Here is a 14,780-nt window from a genome sequence, read left to right as displayed (position 1 = left end):
TACAGGAGCAGACAGGACTTCTGCTGAGGTGATGCGTATTTGTGCTCTGAAAGTTAGAGAGAGTTAACATTTGTTGATCTGAGAGTAGCTGTTTGGTCATAAAAAAGACAATTTGGTTCATAGTGTAAATACTGTATGACTCATGAAGAGAGAATGGACAGTTTTCTGCAGTGTGACATGCTGTACGGCATGTAAAACTACATATTTTAATAAAATATTATGCATGTGTGTATTTATTTTATAATAATATTTAATGTAAAATATGTATAAAAATGTAAAGTAATAGAAATATAAAGGTGCAATGCACAAAGTACATTATACAGTAAAAAATACATACATAAAACATAGCCTATCTTATTAAATAAATTTTTCTTAAAATGTTTAACATTTATTTATTGTTTATGTAAATTAAACATGATAATATAACAGCTGACATCAGTTGAGTAAATCATAAGTTCATATCAATGTTGATCAATGTTTGAAAAAAAGGAAAAAAGTGAGTACCAAAAACATACTTTTCCGTAATAAATTCATGTAAACGTTAACCTAAAATATTGATGCTGAACAAACATTTTGTAAACATCATGACAACATAAAAATTTTATTTGAATTTCAGTGTCCTTATAGGCAAACATGCCACAGTCAATCATTGTTGGACATCATTTTTTTGAGTAAAAACAAGATTTAAATCCAGCAGATTTGACTAACTCGAGCCAATAGAGATTAGCATTGCCTCATCGTTAATGGTGGACAGTTGAGGATTAAACAATGATGAAATACCATAAAACTTTAGGGAAGAATCCCCTAGCAGATGCTCCCTACAGCCTGTGCAATGTCCATAAGAAATATGATAAAAAAAAATTAAAAGAAAGAAAGAGCAATTGTATCAAAATCTAAATTTGTAGGTACATATAGACATTAGCATTCCTTCAAATCTCATGCCCTGTGTAGTTAATAATATCAATGTGTATTTGGATCACCGATCATATCAAAAACAGGTGTTGACCCATGAAATCAATATTGATTCCTGAAACTTAGAAACCACTGATAGCCAACTCACCACATAAAAATAAATAAATCAATAGCTAACCATTGAAAGTTTTGGTGTGATGCTAACAAAGTCTTCATTCATGAATTTTGAGGGAAAACCTCAAAAGAGAAGAGATGAGAGCATGAAAGAGAGCTAGATGGAGAGTTATGACTCAACCCCAATCCTTTTGTTTATTCGTTTCTATCCACACTTGTTGTGGATGGAGCTAATACTGAGTGTGACTGATTGATCCACCCCTAGATGGACAGTAAAGATTAAGAGGATGACAAATAGGCACTTGCTTACACAGCGCTTGCTGCTAATCCCTTTGTCTTCCTTTAGGGAGCCCACGGTAGCCTCAGAGTCACTCACTGTCCGGCATCGCTAGACTCACCAGGAGGAGGTGACAGACCACACTGCACTTTACAAAAGCAACAGACAAGAAGTTCTACAGGACAGAGATACTCCGAGTAAAGAACGGACCAGGATAGAGTCCTTGAAGGAACTTGAAGAAACATCTAACAGTCTCAAGGCTGGACGGATCTTTTTAAGGACCCTCTAGGATTCCAATTAATTCACCTGGGACAGATATTTTGACCTCAAAAACCAGAACCTTCTTAGGGTACACTTCAGAAACAGCTTGTGTGAACTTCTACATTACATTGAATGGAGGATCCAATGTCAGAAATGTCGATGGTACAATTTGTATCACCATCAGAGTCTTCCAGGAGCAACTCAGATGACAGTCAAGAGGGTGAGTAACTGCTTCTTCAATTTAGTTTGAAGTGGACATGCAACAAGTGGCAAAGACTCTTGCAATCAATAAACTTTCAAACTTTTGGTATTCTTCAATTTCAGTTTTAATATTTCAACGAAAGTCCTAAAACACTATATTCTTAAAAGCAAGGTTTATGTAGACAAAATCTGGACACTTTGCCCTGTACCTCAACAAGTATGACCTGGCAGTTGAAACACCAAGAAAACACTGTCTAGTGATTACTTTTTCCTAATGATTGGATTGGGAATAAGTGATTGCGACATGGAATAACAAATAGTTGTTTCCTTGATTTCCCAGGTAAAAGCCCCGCTCCTGGCAAGATCCTGAACTCGGGACTTCTTTGTAAAGTGTGTTCGGACACCAGCAGTGGGAAACACTACGGGATATATGCTTGCAATGGTTGCAGTGGCTTTTTCAAGCGCAGTGTGAGGCGCAGACTCATCTACAGGTGAGAAAACACCTTACATATTCAAAGTTGGGAGCAGAGAAGATTGAAGGTAGAATGTTCTTTAAAACCAGTGCAATAACATAAACTAAGAAACTGATATTGAAATTTACAGATGTCAAGCTGGTACAGGCATGTGTCCTGTGGATAAAGCCCATCGGAATCAGTGCCAGGCTTGTCGCTTAAAGAAATGCCTTCAAGCTGGCATGAACAAGGATGGTGAGTCAACTTTTAAAGGCATCCTCTTTTTTTCGACTTATTCCTCTATTGTCTCCGCTTCCTAAACCTTTCCATCCATCTCCTGTCAGCTGTTCAGAATGAGCGTCAGCCCCGCAGCACCGCTCAAGTCAGGTTAGACTCACTGGATGTGGATAAAGACAAGGAGCACCTCGCCACCACCTTGGAGCCCACTTCCTCATCCACCTGCTCTGTGATCAACCGCCCACTGCTGGGCTCCTCCATCAGCTCCAGCATCAGCTCCACAGATGCTATCCACCACTCCAACAGCCCCAAGAACGGACATCGCTTCATGGCCAGTCTGATGACGGCCGAGACCTGCGCCAAGCTAGAACCAGAGGATGGTAAGGAATGAGACCACCTTGATCAACCAACTATGTTTTGCTAATGAGCACTATGTCCGAAAGTTCGGAAATAGGATGGCAACAAAGTAAAACTCACTTAAAGTAAAGCTCACTTTGAACTTTGAATTTGTTCTAGATCTTTATGACTTTATGGTGCTTTGGAAGGCAGTTTGAAACCTCCTTACACTATCAGAAAAATCTGCAAAAATGGTACCTTTAGGGGCCAGCTTGTCACTGAGGCAGCACCCTTAAAGGGACAACTTTGTACCTTATTTGCCTCTAAAAGGTTTATAGTAGTAACTTAAGGGTACATATTACTAGTACTAAGGTACTAATATGCCACTTTTAGGGGTATATAAGGTATAAAGGTGTCCCTTTATGTGTGACAAACTGTTGTACCAAAAAAAAACACAATTCTGACAATGTACAAGGTACCTTAATATACAAAATGATACATGTTAAGTCACTGACTGACTAGGTAGCGAGACAGTACTGCCTTATGTTTTGGACACAGCTACGCTGGTCTACCAGTCAGACCAACCCTAAATACTGTAGCGCAAGTTAATGCGTTTATGTTGGTCTAAGCTGACCTTTTCAACAGGCTTATAACTCTTTATCCACATTTTATCAGTTAAAAATTTTGTATGTAACTGTGTTTACAGTGGATGAGAACATTGACGTGACCAGTAATGAACCCGAAAGGAGTTCTCCGGAGTACGGCAGTGCTCTCTACCCCTCGCGCGGCCCTGAGAGTGTATATGAGACTTCAGCCCGCCTACTCTTCATGTCTGTTAAATGGGCCAAGAATTTGCCAGTGTTTTCCCATCTACCTTTCAGAGACCAGGTGAGAGTCAGGTGCACTATTGTTTCTCACCTTACTGTTTCTTGCCGACAAAGTAAGATATTTTCAGACACACGGTATATTAATCGGCAAGGTACAATTATCTGCCAATGCCAATCAAAATAACAAATATTGTTAAATAATCGCCCTAACAATCTCTCACCATCCATAACTGCAAGTTTTAACCCACCATTTTTGTGATTTTTAGGTGATTCTACTTGAGGAAGCATGGAGTGAGCTGTTTCTACTTTGTGCAATTCAGTGGTCGCTACCTCTGGACAACTGCCCCCTGCTGTCCCTACCTGACCTCTCACCCCCAGGACAGGGCAAGGGAAGCCCCTCCGCCTCCGACCTGAGGGTCCTTCAAGAAGTGTTTAGCCGCTTCAAGCCCCTGCAAGTGGATCCAACTGAGTTTGCATGCTTGAAAGCAATTGTTTTGTTTAAACCAGGTAGGTTTTTCCCTCTTCTTACCACAAGGGGGCATAAATGATAGCAAACAAAAACTAAGTTGGTGTTCTGAGTGAGTAATCTATGCATTCTGTAACAGAAACACGAGGACTTAAAGACCCAGAACAGGTGGAGAATCTACAAGATCAGTCCCAAGTGCTGCTAGCTCAACATATCCACACACTTTACCCCAGTCAAGTCGCCAGGTGAGCAAATACACACACACACACACACACACACACAAACACACACATTTGCATAAAGAAGTTAAAAAGTATTTTTGAGAGAGGACACAACTAACACAAATTATTTGTATGAATCTCTCTGTCTATAGGTTTGGCAGACTATTACTTCTCCTTCCATCCCTTCACTTTGTGAGTTCAGAAAGAATCGAGCACCTTTTCTTCCAAAGAACCATCGGCAACACGCCCATGGAGAAACTGCTGTGTGACATGTTCAAAAACTGAGGAGCCTTCCTGAAAGACAGTTTGCAGAGGAACAAAATCCTCTAGACTTCAGGTGCTTTGCTTTACTGCCATGCTAGTTACAGTACTATGCCAATGAATCTGCCTGAATGCAAAAAAACAAAACAAAAAACACAAATGTATTTATTATTTTGCATAGGTTGCTTATTTGTTCTCATTATGTCTTATTTTATGTCTCTTTTTATCTGTGTTACGGTAGCTTTTATACTCATAATAATGCTAATAAGTCTATGCATCTTAATTATGTGACAGCCTGGTTATGTAAATAATGCAAATTGCCTTCCAAAGCCATTATAATTCAAGATTATTTAGAATATGTTCTATGATCAGTTTGAAATTAAAGTGTGAAATAAATTGGTAATTGGTAAAAGTTTGAAGATATGTCTCATATTTGTAGGACTTGTCACTTATAAATAAAATGTATTAATGATCTTCTTGATTTTTTAATTTCTTGAAACCTGGAATCTATCTATCTATCTATCTATCTATCTATCTGTTGCTCTCTGAGTGTTGCCTGTTTTTGGGGTTGGCTTTGTGCGATTTATGGAAGTGACTTTAAACTGTAAACAATCAGCGAAAGGTTCACTCTATGAACGCAATATTAAGCATTTAAAAAAAAATAATAATAATACAGTAACAAATTAGTAGGCTACTACCAACCACAGATCACGAATAAGCATTAACCATGGTATTTGTAGTAAAACTGTGGTTATACAAATGGTAATCAATCTGCCAAAAAGCATTCACAAGAAAATAATCAGGAGGAAATGAATGCAGCGACTGAAAACAGCTCTTTCCATATTCTTGTAATACCACGTCTCATTAAAATACCAAACTGTCTCTTGAAGTCTCTGAATATGAGAACGTGAAGGGATTTTTTCGGCTCATTCAGTCAAACTGCCTTCCATAATCTTAAACCGTTAGGAAAAAAGGGGATAGACTATAATTGATATTGAAAATAATGCAATTTTCCATACGAATAATAAAAAAAATCATACCTTTCCAAACATGATGCACATCTCTTCCGTTACTATAGAGGGCGCTGTTGCGTTGCCCCTCAGCAAATGACGTCATGTTAGACGTCGCAAAACGCGGAAGTGCTTCTTGTTTTGACTGTCCATCCACACACTGAGCTTAAGAAAAACAACAACCTTTTTTAACAATAATAAACAATCATAGTCATCACGGAGGGAGCAAGATCTATTCTGATACGGCATGACAATGTTCGGGAAGTCTTCGGGTCATGAGTATCAGTGTCTGTCGCAGAAAGATCAATTGTACAGCGACACTCCTGGATTGTTTTCATCTTATGCTCAATTCACTCACAATCATGACCAGAGAGGACATTCATTCGATTATGTCCCTAAAGTCTCTCAAAACGACTTCACAGGTAAGGTTACGTTATAGTTACTACGGTGCAAATAGTCAATATTATTTTGATAGTAACACTGCATAATGTAGCATATATATATATATATATATATATATATATATATATATATGTACACTCACACACACACACACACACCATTATTTAAATATGTAACTTTACTATACTGATATGTATATATTTGTATTTATTATACAATAACAACAAATTATTATTAGTGCTGTTATCAATTAAGCATGATTAATCGCATAAAAGTTTGTAAATATATAATATACTATATGTATGTGTGCTGTCAAATCGATTTATCTCATCTAACATACACATGTTTATAGATGTGTATATATATATATATATATATTTACAAACTTATGTTAAATGTGATTAATCATTAATAATCGATTTGACAGCTCGTATGATTAAATATAATTATTACATATTGTATATAACTTATATATCTATATAATTCTTATTTCAGATAAATCTCAAGGATTGTTGTCCTGGATTTGCAACCTGATCGTTACGTTCCTGGTTTTCCTAGTTACTTTCATAACTTTTCCCATATCCGGATGGTTTGTCCTAAAGGTCAGTTCTGTCTAAGCACGTTATTATCAGAGTTTTAGTCTTTATGAAGCACTTATTAAATGTTCAGTATTATTTTTAGGTTGTACCAAACTATGAGAGGATAGTTGTTTTTCGTCTGGGTCGGATCCGTCCCCCTAAAGGTCCAGGAGTGGTCCTGGTTCTGCCCTTGATTGATCAGTGGCAGAAAGTTGACCTGCGGACCAGGGCCTTTAACGTCCCACCGTGCAAGGTGCGATGAAATAACAGTACTTTTTTTAAAAACTCATCTTTGTATACCAAGTATTTTGACATTCCCACAATTTTTTCTGCCAAAAGGTAACCACCAAAGACGGTGGTCTGGTGTCAGTTGGAGCGGATATCCAGTTCCGGATCTGGAGTCCGGTGATGTCAGTGGTGGCCGTGCAGGATCTGAACGCCTCCGCCCGTCTCACTGCACACAACGCCATGATGCAGAACTTGAGCAAAAAGACCCTGAGGGAGATACAGACAGAGAGAATCAAACTAGGGGAACATCTCGGGGTGAGAAATATTACATTCTGTTTTCTGAATTCCGTGATTTTTTTTTTTTTTTCAAGATTATTTTTTTTTTGCTTGTGTGATGCAGATGGACATGAATGAGATGACGAAGCCATGGGGGCTGGAGGTGGACCGTGTGGAGCTGATCCTGGAGGGGGTGCTCCGGGAACCAGACGGGGGTCACTCGGGGCCCTTAATTATGCCCCCCTCTGTCCCGGGGCTGGAAGGTCTCACCGGACCCATACAGCAGCTCGCAATGCACTTCCTGAGCCAGAGCCAGACGGCTGCGTCTCAATGCAGTCAAGGTGATGTTAGAGCCCTCCACATATTCAGAGCGATTAAAAAAAATATCAGAATAAAGGATATGGTTGGATTCTGAAGTTAGAAGCGTCAAGACTAACTCTGAATCTTGGCTTGACAAACTCTCAGTACTAAATTGAGTTCTTTTCTGCTGCTTTTTGAGCAATCAAATACACACAAAATAATGTCAAAATGCCGGTCTTGCCGAGTATTCACGTAAACAGTCAGTTACTGTATTTTTTTAAGTGAATGTAAACGGTTGAGAAGGAAAACGCATGTGTAACAGTATAATGGCTCCGTGCGTCAGGTCTTAAAGTGACAGCAGCCTAATATACCCGCTGCCAAATTATGAGATAATATTTTTAATATCTATATGGCAGTTTTTTCCCATGGTTTCGATGTCAAAATTGTGGCCAGTGAAAATGCTGTATCTTTGGAAAACCACTAGCCACAGCTGCTGGTGAGCAAAAATGTTAATGTCAAACCCTGCTTATGTAGTTAAATACTTTTCATGTGGAAGCTTATAGAAGCCGTGTGTGTCTAGTGTGTTATGAGTGGTTGCCAGGCTGTTACCAAGGTGTTCTTACTGGTTGCTAGGCTATTGGTAAGGTGTTGCTAGACTGACAGACAGAATATAAGAGACTAATATTAAATGTAAATTCACCTATGATGAAATATTTTCAAGCCATCGTAATAAATGTCATGGTTCCTTCCAGATACAGTGAGCTTCGCAGACGAGCTGCGTTCAGTTTCAGCTGCGAGTGTCAGCAGTGTGGATGGACTGATGGATGTGGTCCGATCAGTGCTGTCAGAGGAGCTGGTTCATCAGGTGGGAGCCTGTTACCACTTTCAGATCACCACTGACTCTGGACAGGCCAACAACTATTATATGGACCTGACTCAAGGTAAGACTGAGACTGTGTGTGAGAGAACGCTATTATATAAACCAAAAAAAGCCTGTTTACCAATGCCATTTCACTGCCTACACCTGGTGTAGTGCCTGCCATTGGTATTATGATCCTAGGAGCAATATCAGGACGGAGCCATGGCTTAGTGATGGAGCTCATTTGGGTGATTTGGGTTCGGGCCTGGCTTGCAACATCTCTGAAATCCTTTCTACTGTGGCTTATTTCTGTTACCCCAGCTAACAATTTTTGGTTCCCAAATTAGTTTTTTTAAGGTTTGTTTTTGGTTAACCAGGAACGTTTTCTAAACAGAAATTTTTGGTTTGTTGAGCAATTTTTCTAACGTTAGTCTAACGGTCCCCTACACTCAGTTCATCATGTTTATTCTTACATATTCTTTAATCTTTAATCATAAGTAAAACAGTATTATATGGATGCTTATATTCAGAATAAAAAAAAACATATCTTGTTTTTATTTATTGCTTAATTTATAAAAATAATCCGAGCACATCATACATCTTATGGAAGATTAAATAAGATTCAATTTGTCCATTAATATGTAAGATTTACTAGATTTCAAGGGGTATGCAGACAATAGCCGCGTTTCCATTACCCTTCAAATTGCGCAAATTGAAATTGCGAATTGAAAATACGCCCACCGGAAACACGTCAATTTCGCAAAAACTCCCATTTATCGCAAAAAAGTTTGTACGCTCGCATGAGGTGGTTTTTCAGGCAATTCGAAAAAGAAATATTTCGCAAAACTGCGATGGAAACAGTTTTTGCGCATTTACAGTCACCTGACGTATAGATGACGCGGTATGTTTGGACAGAATACGAGACAGAGTTCTTTATTAAATTCATATAAGACGAAAGAATTACGGGAATACTGGATTCTAAACCTCAAAGAAATGCCACAATCAAGACCTCGAAGCAGATATGAGGGAGAAACACCCAGAAACACCTCATATGTGCCGCTCTCAAGTATAATAAGGGTCGTTCCTTACCATTAAAGGAGCCGTATGTAAGATTGTGGCCAAAACTGGTACTGCACTCACTTTCAAATTACTGTAGAGCGGTGTATCCCCTCCCCCTCCCCCCTGACTCCAGGTTGCCAGATAGGCTGCAGGATCCAGCAGGAACGTAGGCTGACACGCAGCTGTGGTAACTAGAGCAGAGCTGGCAACCCTGATGCCGAAACACTACTGACTTCGTGATTGGTAGATAGGTGGAGGGTGGAGCTTCAGGCCAAAACACAAGATGACAACATCAACATCAGTTGAGGGCTGCAACTTCACTTTTTAAATGACAATATCCTGGCCGGACTGCTGTTGTCAGTGATATAAGTATTTGAAATGAACATGATTTCTTAATGTCTAGTGACATATCAGGGCCATTTTATGATTAATTGAAATACATTTCTTACATACAGCTCCTTTAATGCTTGGAAAACACATACATCTCCTTCGATTAATAATAATGGCCAGTGCAGTGGCTGGGATATAGTACATAAACCTACCAACGTCCGTTGCCATGGTTTTTGGAATGATTTTACTTATCGCGAGAGGAAAAAAATGAAGTTTTAGTCGCATAAGATCGGTCAATGGAAACACTGTCATTTCGCAATAGTTTTTTTGTCGACATTTTAAAAAAATCGCAAAAGTTTTGTGCAAATCTGTAATGGAAACGCGCCTAATGACATCAACACAATCTATGGTTTTTAAAATATAGATTTTAAAAAAATGTATAAACAATTATTTGACTTGAAGTAGGATATCAGTACATTTATTTCTTACCACTGAATTGTACGCTTTAGCATGACATGCTTCTTTTGTTTCTTCTCAATTAACATCATGTTATTTTCAATTAGACGTCAAATCTTTCCAAAATTATATTTACTCTCATATCTATATTAATTCTAAGTAATTATATACTATGGGGCTGTTGAATGGTTGAATCTGATTGGTTGACAAACTTTCTAAGGTGTGCAAAAGTTTTCAGGTTTTGACCAGGTATCGTGATCCATATCACAATAACCAAACGGGAACCAAATACTAACGTTAGGGCGACATTCGGTGTTTGCTGGGACTCTGCCATTAGCCATTACAAATGAGGGGAGGTCAGAACTAAAACTAAAAGTATTAAAAAAACATTTCTGTAAATTGAAATACAGCTGAAATCAAGTAAAATATAAATATTAGAAATTTAACTGAAAAGAAGTAAAATTATAATAACTGAAATAAAAAAATAACATAAAGAAACTACTAAACATGAAACTAAAGATAAAAGCTATTAATAAAACGATAATGCTAAAATAAAGATGTGCTACTGCATGAAACATCAGGTAAGATTATTGAATGGTGAATATCTGGTTGCCCATAAGAAATGCATTTTTTACACTGTGCTTTAATAACATGGTTCCCAAATTAAGACCAACATCATCCATAATCTCTCGTGCCCTACTCTACTATTCAAAGTATATGATTACATGCAGAGACAATTGATAACCATGTATTAAGATCATGTACTGCCCCGTTTGGGAACGGTCTCTAGACCGTTTGTGCATTGTAGTGAAATCCCCTGAATGCTGCCTCAGCGGTTTACCGTGTCTGTGTTCAGGACGTGGAGCGTGTGGTGCGGGCGTCCTGCCGAGAGAGCCGGACGTTTCTCTGTGCATGAGCGAGCAGGATCTGCTGGCCATGTTCCAGGGCGTCCTGCGACCGTTCGCCGCCTACAGCAGCGGCAGACTGAGAGTACAGGGAGATCTGAACACGGCCATGAAGCTGGAGACACTCATCAAACTCCTCAAGACAACATGACATGACTTATAACGCTTTCGTTTGTAGTTATTTCAATTGACCAAAGGCCTTTGTAAATAATTTAAGGTTTACACTGTGAATGTTTAAATAGCTTCAGGGCTTAAATTATATTTTGAAAATCATTTTATTGTGAGTATTATGTGACCCAACCATTTCAATGTATGTATTATTTACCCAATAAACTGCTGATTGAAAATCTATTTATGACTGACTTGTCTTGACATTACAGAAATATATTTTCTAATGAATGTATATTCTACTAATCCGGTGAGTCTTGGATTATTGCACACACACTTAGCAACATCCTTGAGGTTTGTGTTTATAGGCTGATTCGTTGTCTTGTCCAAGGCTGACTGTCTCTCGACCTTTGACCCTCATATATTTGGTGCCCTTGCGCAACTGTTTATACTGAAAGTACAGGGAGTACAGGGACAACAAGGTTATTCCACTATAGCATTTTGGTGTATATATATTTGTTCACTTGAATGAGTATTCAAGGCTCTTTCTGCACACTACTAAAGGGAGATTAGACCTCAAAGAGATGAACAGCTCGGTTTCATCAATGAAGCATTCAAATAAAGTCATTTGTGCCAATGCATATTGAAACATGATGAGATGAGGAGGAAAGAATAAAGATGGAGAAAGACAAATTGTAGGCAAAAATGGATAAAATGGTCTTGAGAGAAACTGCTGCAGCCGAAGCAGAGGCTCTAGGTGTTGACACCAGCGTCCATAGTAAACATGATCGTTCACTGGAAACAGCTCCTGTTGATGTTATGCAGTGGACATGTGAATGCGTTGAACAGATGAATCTACATGCCTTGTTTCAAGACAGAGAATTGCTCAGACGACACTGAATTTGACCACATTCTGCTCAACCATCACAGTTCTCACCAGGTGTGAATCATCCTTCTGGTAACACTTCAGATAATAACCAGCGCAGAAGGCACACAAGTTTCACCTAAGCAGCACACCACCTCTCACAATGGCAAGTCCAACACCTTAACCTTCCCAACAAGACAAGAGAGACATTTCAGACTTTGTCAGATATTTTGCTCGGCTTGAACTTGCTAGCACTGGTTTAATACAGTTCAGTGACTAACCAGAAAGCTTCAGAGCCTGACAGCGGTCCTTTCAAAACGCTGTTAGTGGTTTGAACTTGACACCTAGTGAAGAAATTGACTTGTTGGTTGGGAAAAGAAACACGCTAAATGCATGAGGCCTGTACACATTAATCAGTCTTGACATGATATAGACTAGACTGGAAGAGTGTTACGGTGCTCCAGTCAGAGGTTATCGAAAGAGCACTTTTCCTGTCACAAATGATCTGGTTACAAAGAGAGGTATGGTGTTTCACTTCCCCCCTTTGAGTTCTTGGTTGACTTTATAAGCCAGCAAGCTAGAATAAGGAATGACCCGGGGTTTAATTTTGCCAATCAAACAGACAAGGCTAGTTGGAAGCCAAGCAAATCAAGAGAAGTCTCAGTTAACAAGACAAATGTGTCTTCCCCTGTTTATTTTGACACTGATAAAGATTAACTGAAAACTGAGGATGCTATTCACAAAAGACCTCACTTACTTTGACTTTAGAGGAACATAGACTTTGGAGGAACGTTTTGCATTTTTAAAAGAAAAGAGAATCTGTTTCAAGTGTTGCTTAGCCACAAAACACACAGCTAAAAACTGCAGATTTGGGACCAAATGTTCTGAGTGTAGAAGTGAGAAACACATTTCTGCACTACACCCAGACCTCACTCCAAAAGCTAGAGGAGCAGCCTCCTCATCACAGCATGGCGGGAGGAAGTTTCCACGCCACCGACAGAAGTGTTTGCAGAGGTGACCTTAGTAATAAGCAGAGGTGTAAAGTCCAGGGGTCAGAAAGTAAAAGTCCTGCCATATGTTTATTCCACCCATGAACTGGGCCAGCTGATTTCACTAATTAGTTATATCTCCTGGCTGAAAAACTGTGCTAATTAGCAAATCCAGGTGATTGGAACAAAATACTGAGGAGGACTTTTACTTTCTGAACATGGACTTTACACCTCTGGTAATAAGTCATGTTCAAAAATCAGCCTGGTGAAAGTCTATCCCAAAGGCCAGCCTGCGAAAGCACTGAAAGTCTAAATGATCCTTGATGAGCAGTGGAATAAGGCCCCGTTTACACGATGGGAAAACGCAGATATTTCCCTGCGTTTTGGCCTGTCATTTACACGAAAACGCCGTTTTTATCCCTGAAAACGATTATTTCTAAAAACTCCGGCCAAAGTGGAGATTTCTGAAAACGCCGGTTATGTGTTGCCGTGTCAACTGGGAGAAACGGGGTTTTAGGTTCTCAAACATCACATTATGCGCCAGAAAATGCTTATGTCATGTGAGCACCCTATGTTTAGAGTTTGTTTGGCTACTGTTTGATCATGGATGCTGTTAAGGTGGTGATTTTGTGAAAAAAAAAGAAAAAAGAAATACTTTTGTGCAAACGCTTTTGGCCTGTTTGCATTTGCAAAACACAACTGCTGAACTATATCGAGGAGCAGAGGCGAAGGAGTACACGAAAATCAGCATTTTTACAGCAGCTTTTCCTTCCAAGACGCCGGTACATTGCCTCCCAACGTCTGTTGTTTTGAAAGGAACTGGAAGTCGCTCGTGCTATTTGTTGTTGTCGATTTTGAGGATTCTGATTGGCTTGCATGGCTTTATCCTTCTCCCTCCGCTCCCTCCCTCCGCTGCCCATATGTTATGATGGCGCTCGAAGGCGAATTTATGCGGGTTGATGTAAACGACAACTTTTTTGAAAAAGATGTTGTGTGCACGATGTTATTTTTGAAAACGGAGGGGGGGAAATATTCGTTTCTCTAAATACCCGGCTATGTGTAAATGTGGCCTAAGTCATTAGCTCATTCTGAGTTCTTTAATGCCTTCAAAGAAAGTGGCACAGATTCTCCGAATACCCTTAGAAGAAAGACCATTGGTCGAAAAGCATCTACCTACCAAATCGAGTCTGTAGATGTAAAGGTAATCCTCTCTCTACCAAGTTTGCTAGAGAGTAACAACATTCCGGACAATAGGGCAGAGATTCCCACAGCCAATGCTGTTCTATATCACTCTCACTTGAAGCCTATAGCTCCATTCATACCAGAGTTAGACCCAGATGCTCCTATCATGATTCTCCTGGGTCGTGACGTTATCAGGGTACATAAGGTTCGCGGACAGGTAAGCTGTCCTCATGATGCTTCTTATGCACAGTAGCTTGACCTAGGATGGGTGATAGTTGTCTGAACGACATTCACAAATCTACCACTGTGAGTACATTCTTCACTAACACAAAATAGCAATGCCTGTCCAGTGTCCAACAATAAGGACTGGAGAAATTACGATGGAATGTGTTCTGTGGATCAACTTGTTTACAATCACAAAGGTGTTTAGTTTGGTCAAGAAGTATTTAAGGTTACCTGTGATGACAATAAAGTGTCATCTATCCAGACTGATCTCATGAAATGGCGTATGTATGACACGCCAATTCGTATTTCCATTTTTGGCGTGCTATCAACACGCATAATCGCTTTTCAGCGTGTTTATCAACGCCGTTGACTTAACGTTACATTACTGTATAAATATGACCTACCCCAGCTCCGTCCCTAAACCTACCCGTCACTGGGGTTAA

The 14,780-nt window shown here is 39.4% G+C and overlaps 2 protein-coding genes across 3 annotated transcripts; both read left to right on the top strand.

Moving 5' to 3' along the window:
• The first annotated feature begins 522 nt into the window (after positions 1-522).
• On the top strand, positions 523-5,221 carry nr2e3 (nuclear receptor subfamily 2, group E, member 3). Its single transcript, XM_084397031.1, has 8 exons — positions 523-1,784; positions 2,106-2,256; positions 2,369-2,472; positions 2,562-2,834; positions 3,497-3,678; positions 3,884-4,124; positions 4,223-4,328; positions 4,457-5,221. The coding sequence occupies exons 1-8, from the start codon at positions 1,697-1,699 to the stop codon at positions 4,587-4,589; spliced, it is 1,278 nt and encodes a 425-aa protein (XP_084253157.1). The 5' UTR covers positions 523-1,696; the 3' UTR covers positions 4,590-5,221.
• A 405-nt stretch (positions 5,222-5,626) lies between these two features.
• Positions 5,627-11,319, top strand: stoml1 (stomatin (EPB72)-like 1). Of its 2 annotated transcripts, none has more exons than XM_084397034.1 (7): positions 5,627-5,997; positions 6,473-6,579; positions 6,659-6,808; positions 6,895-7,098; positions 7,184-7,400; positions 8,112-8,300; positions 10,920-11,319. In XM_084397034.1, exons 1-7 carry the CDS (start codon positions 5,823-5,825, stop codon positions 11,117-11,119), a joined length of 1,242 nt encoding a protein of 413 aa, XP_084253160.1. In that variant the 5' UTR covers positions 5,627-5,822; the 3' UTR covers positions 11,120-11,319. The 2 variants fall into 2 exon arrangements, with proteins under 2 accessions (XP_084253160.1, XP_084253161.1); XM_084397035.1 differs by having other exon boundaries at positions 5,685-5,997; positions 8,118-8,300.
• Positions 11,320-14,780: the final 3,461 nt, after the last annotated feature.

Source organism: Rutilus rutilus (assembly GCF_951802725.1).
Source record: "Rutilus rutilus genome assembly, chromosome: 23".
Classification (NCBI taxonomy): domain Eukaryota; kingdom Metazoa; phylum Chordata; class Actinopteri; order Cypriniformes; family Leuciscidae; genus Rutilus; species Rutilus rutilus.
Note: the sequence above shows the minus strand (reverse complement) of the source record. Positions and strands in the feature narration are given on the sequence as shown.

What these genes read in the sequence shown, in the direction of transcription:
- nr2e3 (XM_084397031.1), top strand. Translation starts at nt 1,697, where the DNA reads ATGGAGGATCCAATGTCAGAAATGTCGATGGTACAATTTGTATCACCA. An exon ending in AGCTGGCATGAACAAGGATG is followed by an intron (nt 2,473 to 2,561) that starts GTGAGTCAACTT and finishes ATCTCCTGTCAG; the next exon opens with CTGTTCAGAATGAGCGTCAG. An exon ending in CAAGCTAGAACCAGAGGATG is followed by an intron (nt 2,835 to 3,496) that starts GTAAGGAATGAG and finishes CTGTGTTTACAG; the next exon opens with TGGATGAGAACATTGACGTG.
- stoml1 (XM_084397034.1), top strand. Translation starts at nt 5,823, where the DNA reads ATGACAATGTTCGGGAAGTCTTCGGGTCATGAGTATCAGTGTCTGTCG. An exon ending in CTCTCAAAACGACTTCACAG is followed by an intron (nt 5,998 to 6,472) that starts GTAAGGTTACGT and finishes TTCTTATTTCAG; the next exon opens with ATAAATCTCAAGGATTGTTG. An exon ending in AACTAGGGGAACATCTCGGG is followed by an intron (nt 7,099 to 7,183) that starts GTGAGAAATATT and finishes TGTGTGATGCAG; the next exon opens with ATGGACATGAATGAGATGAC.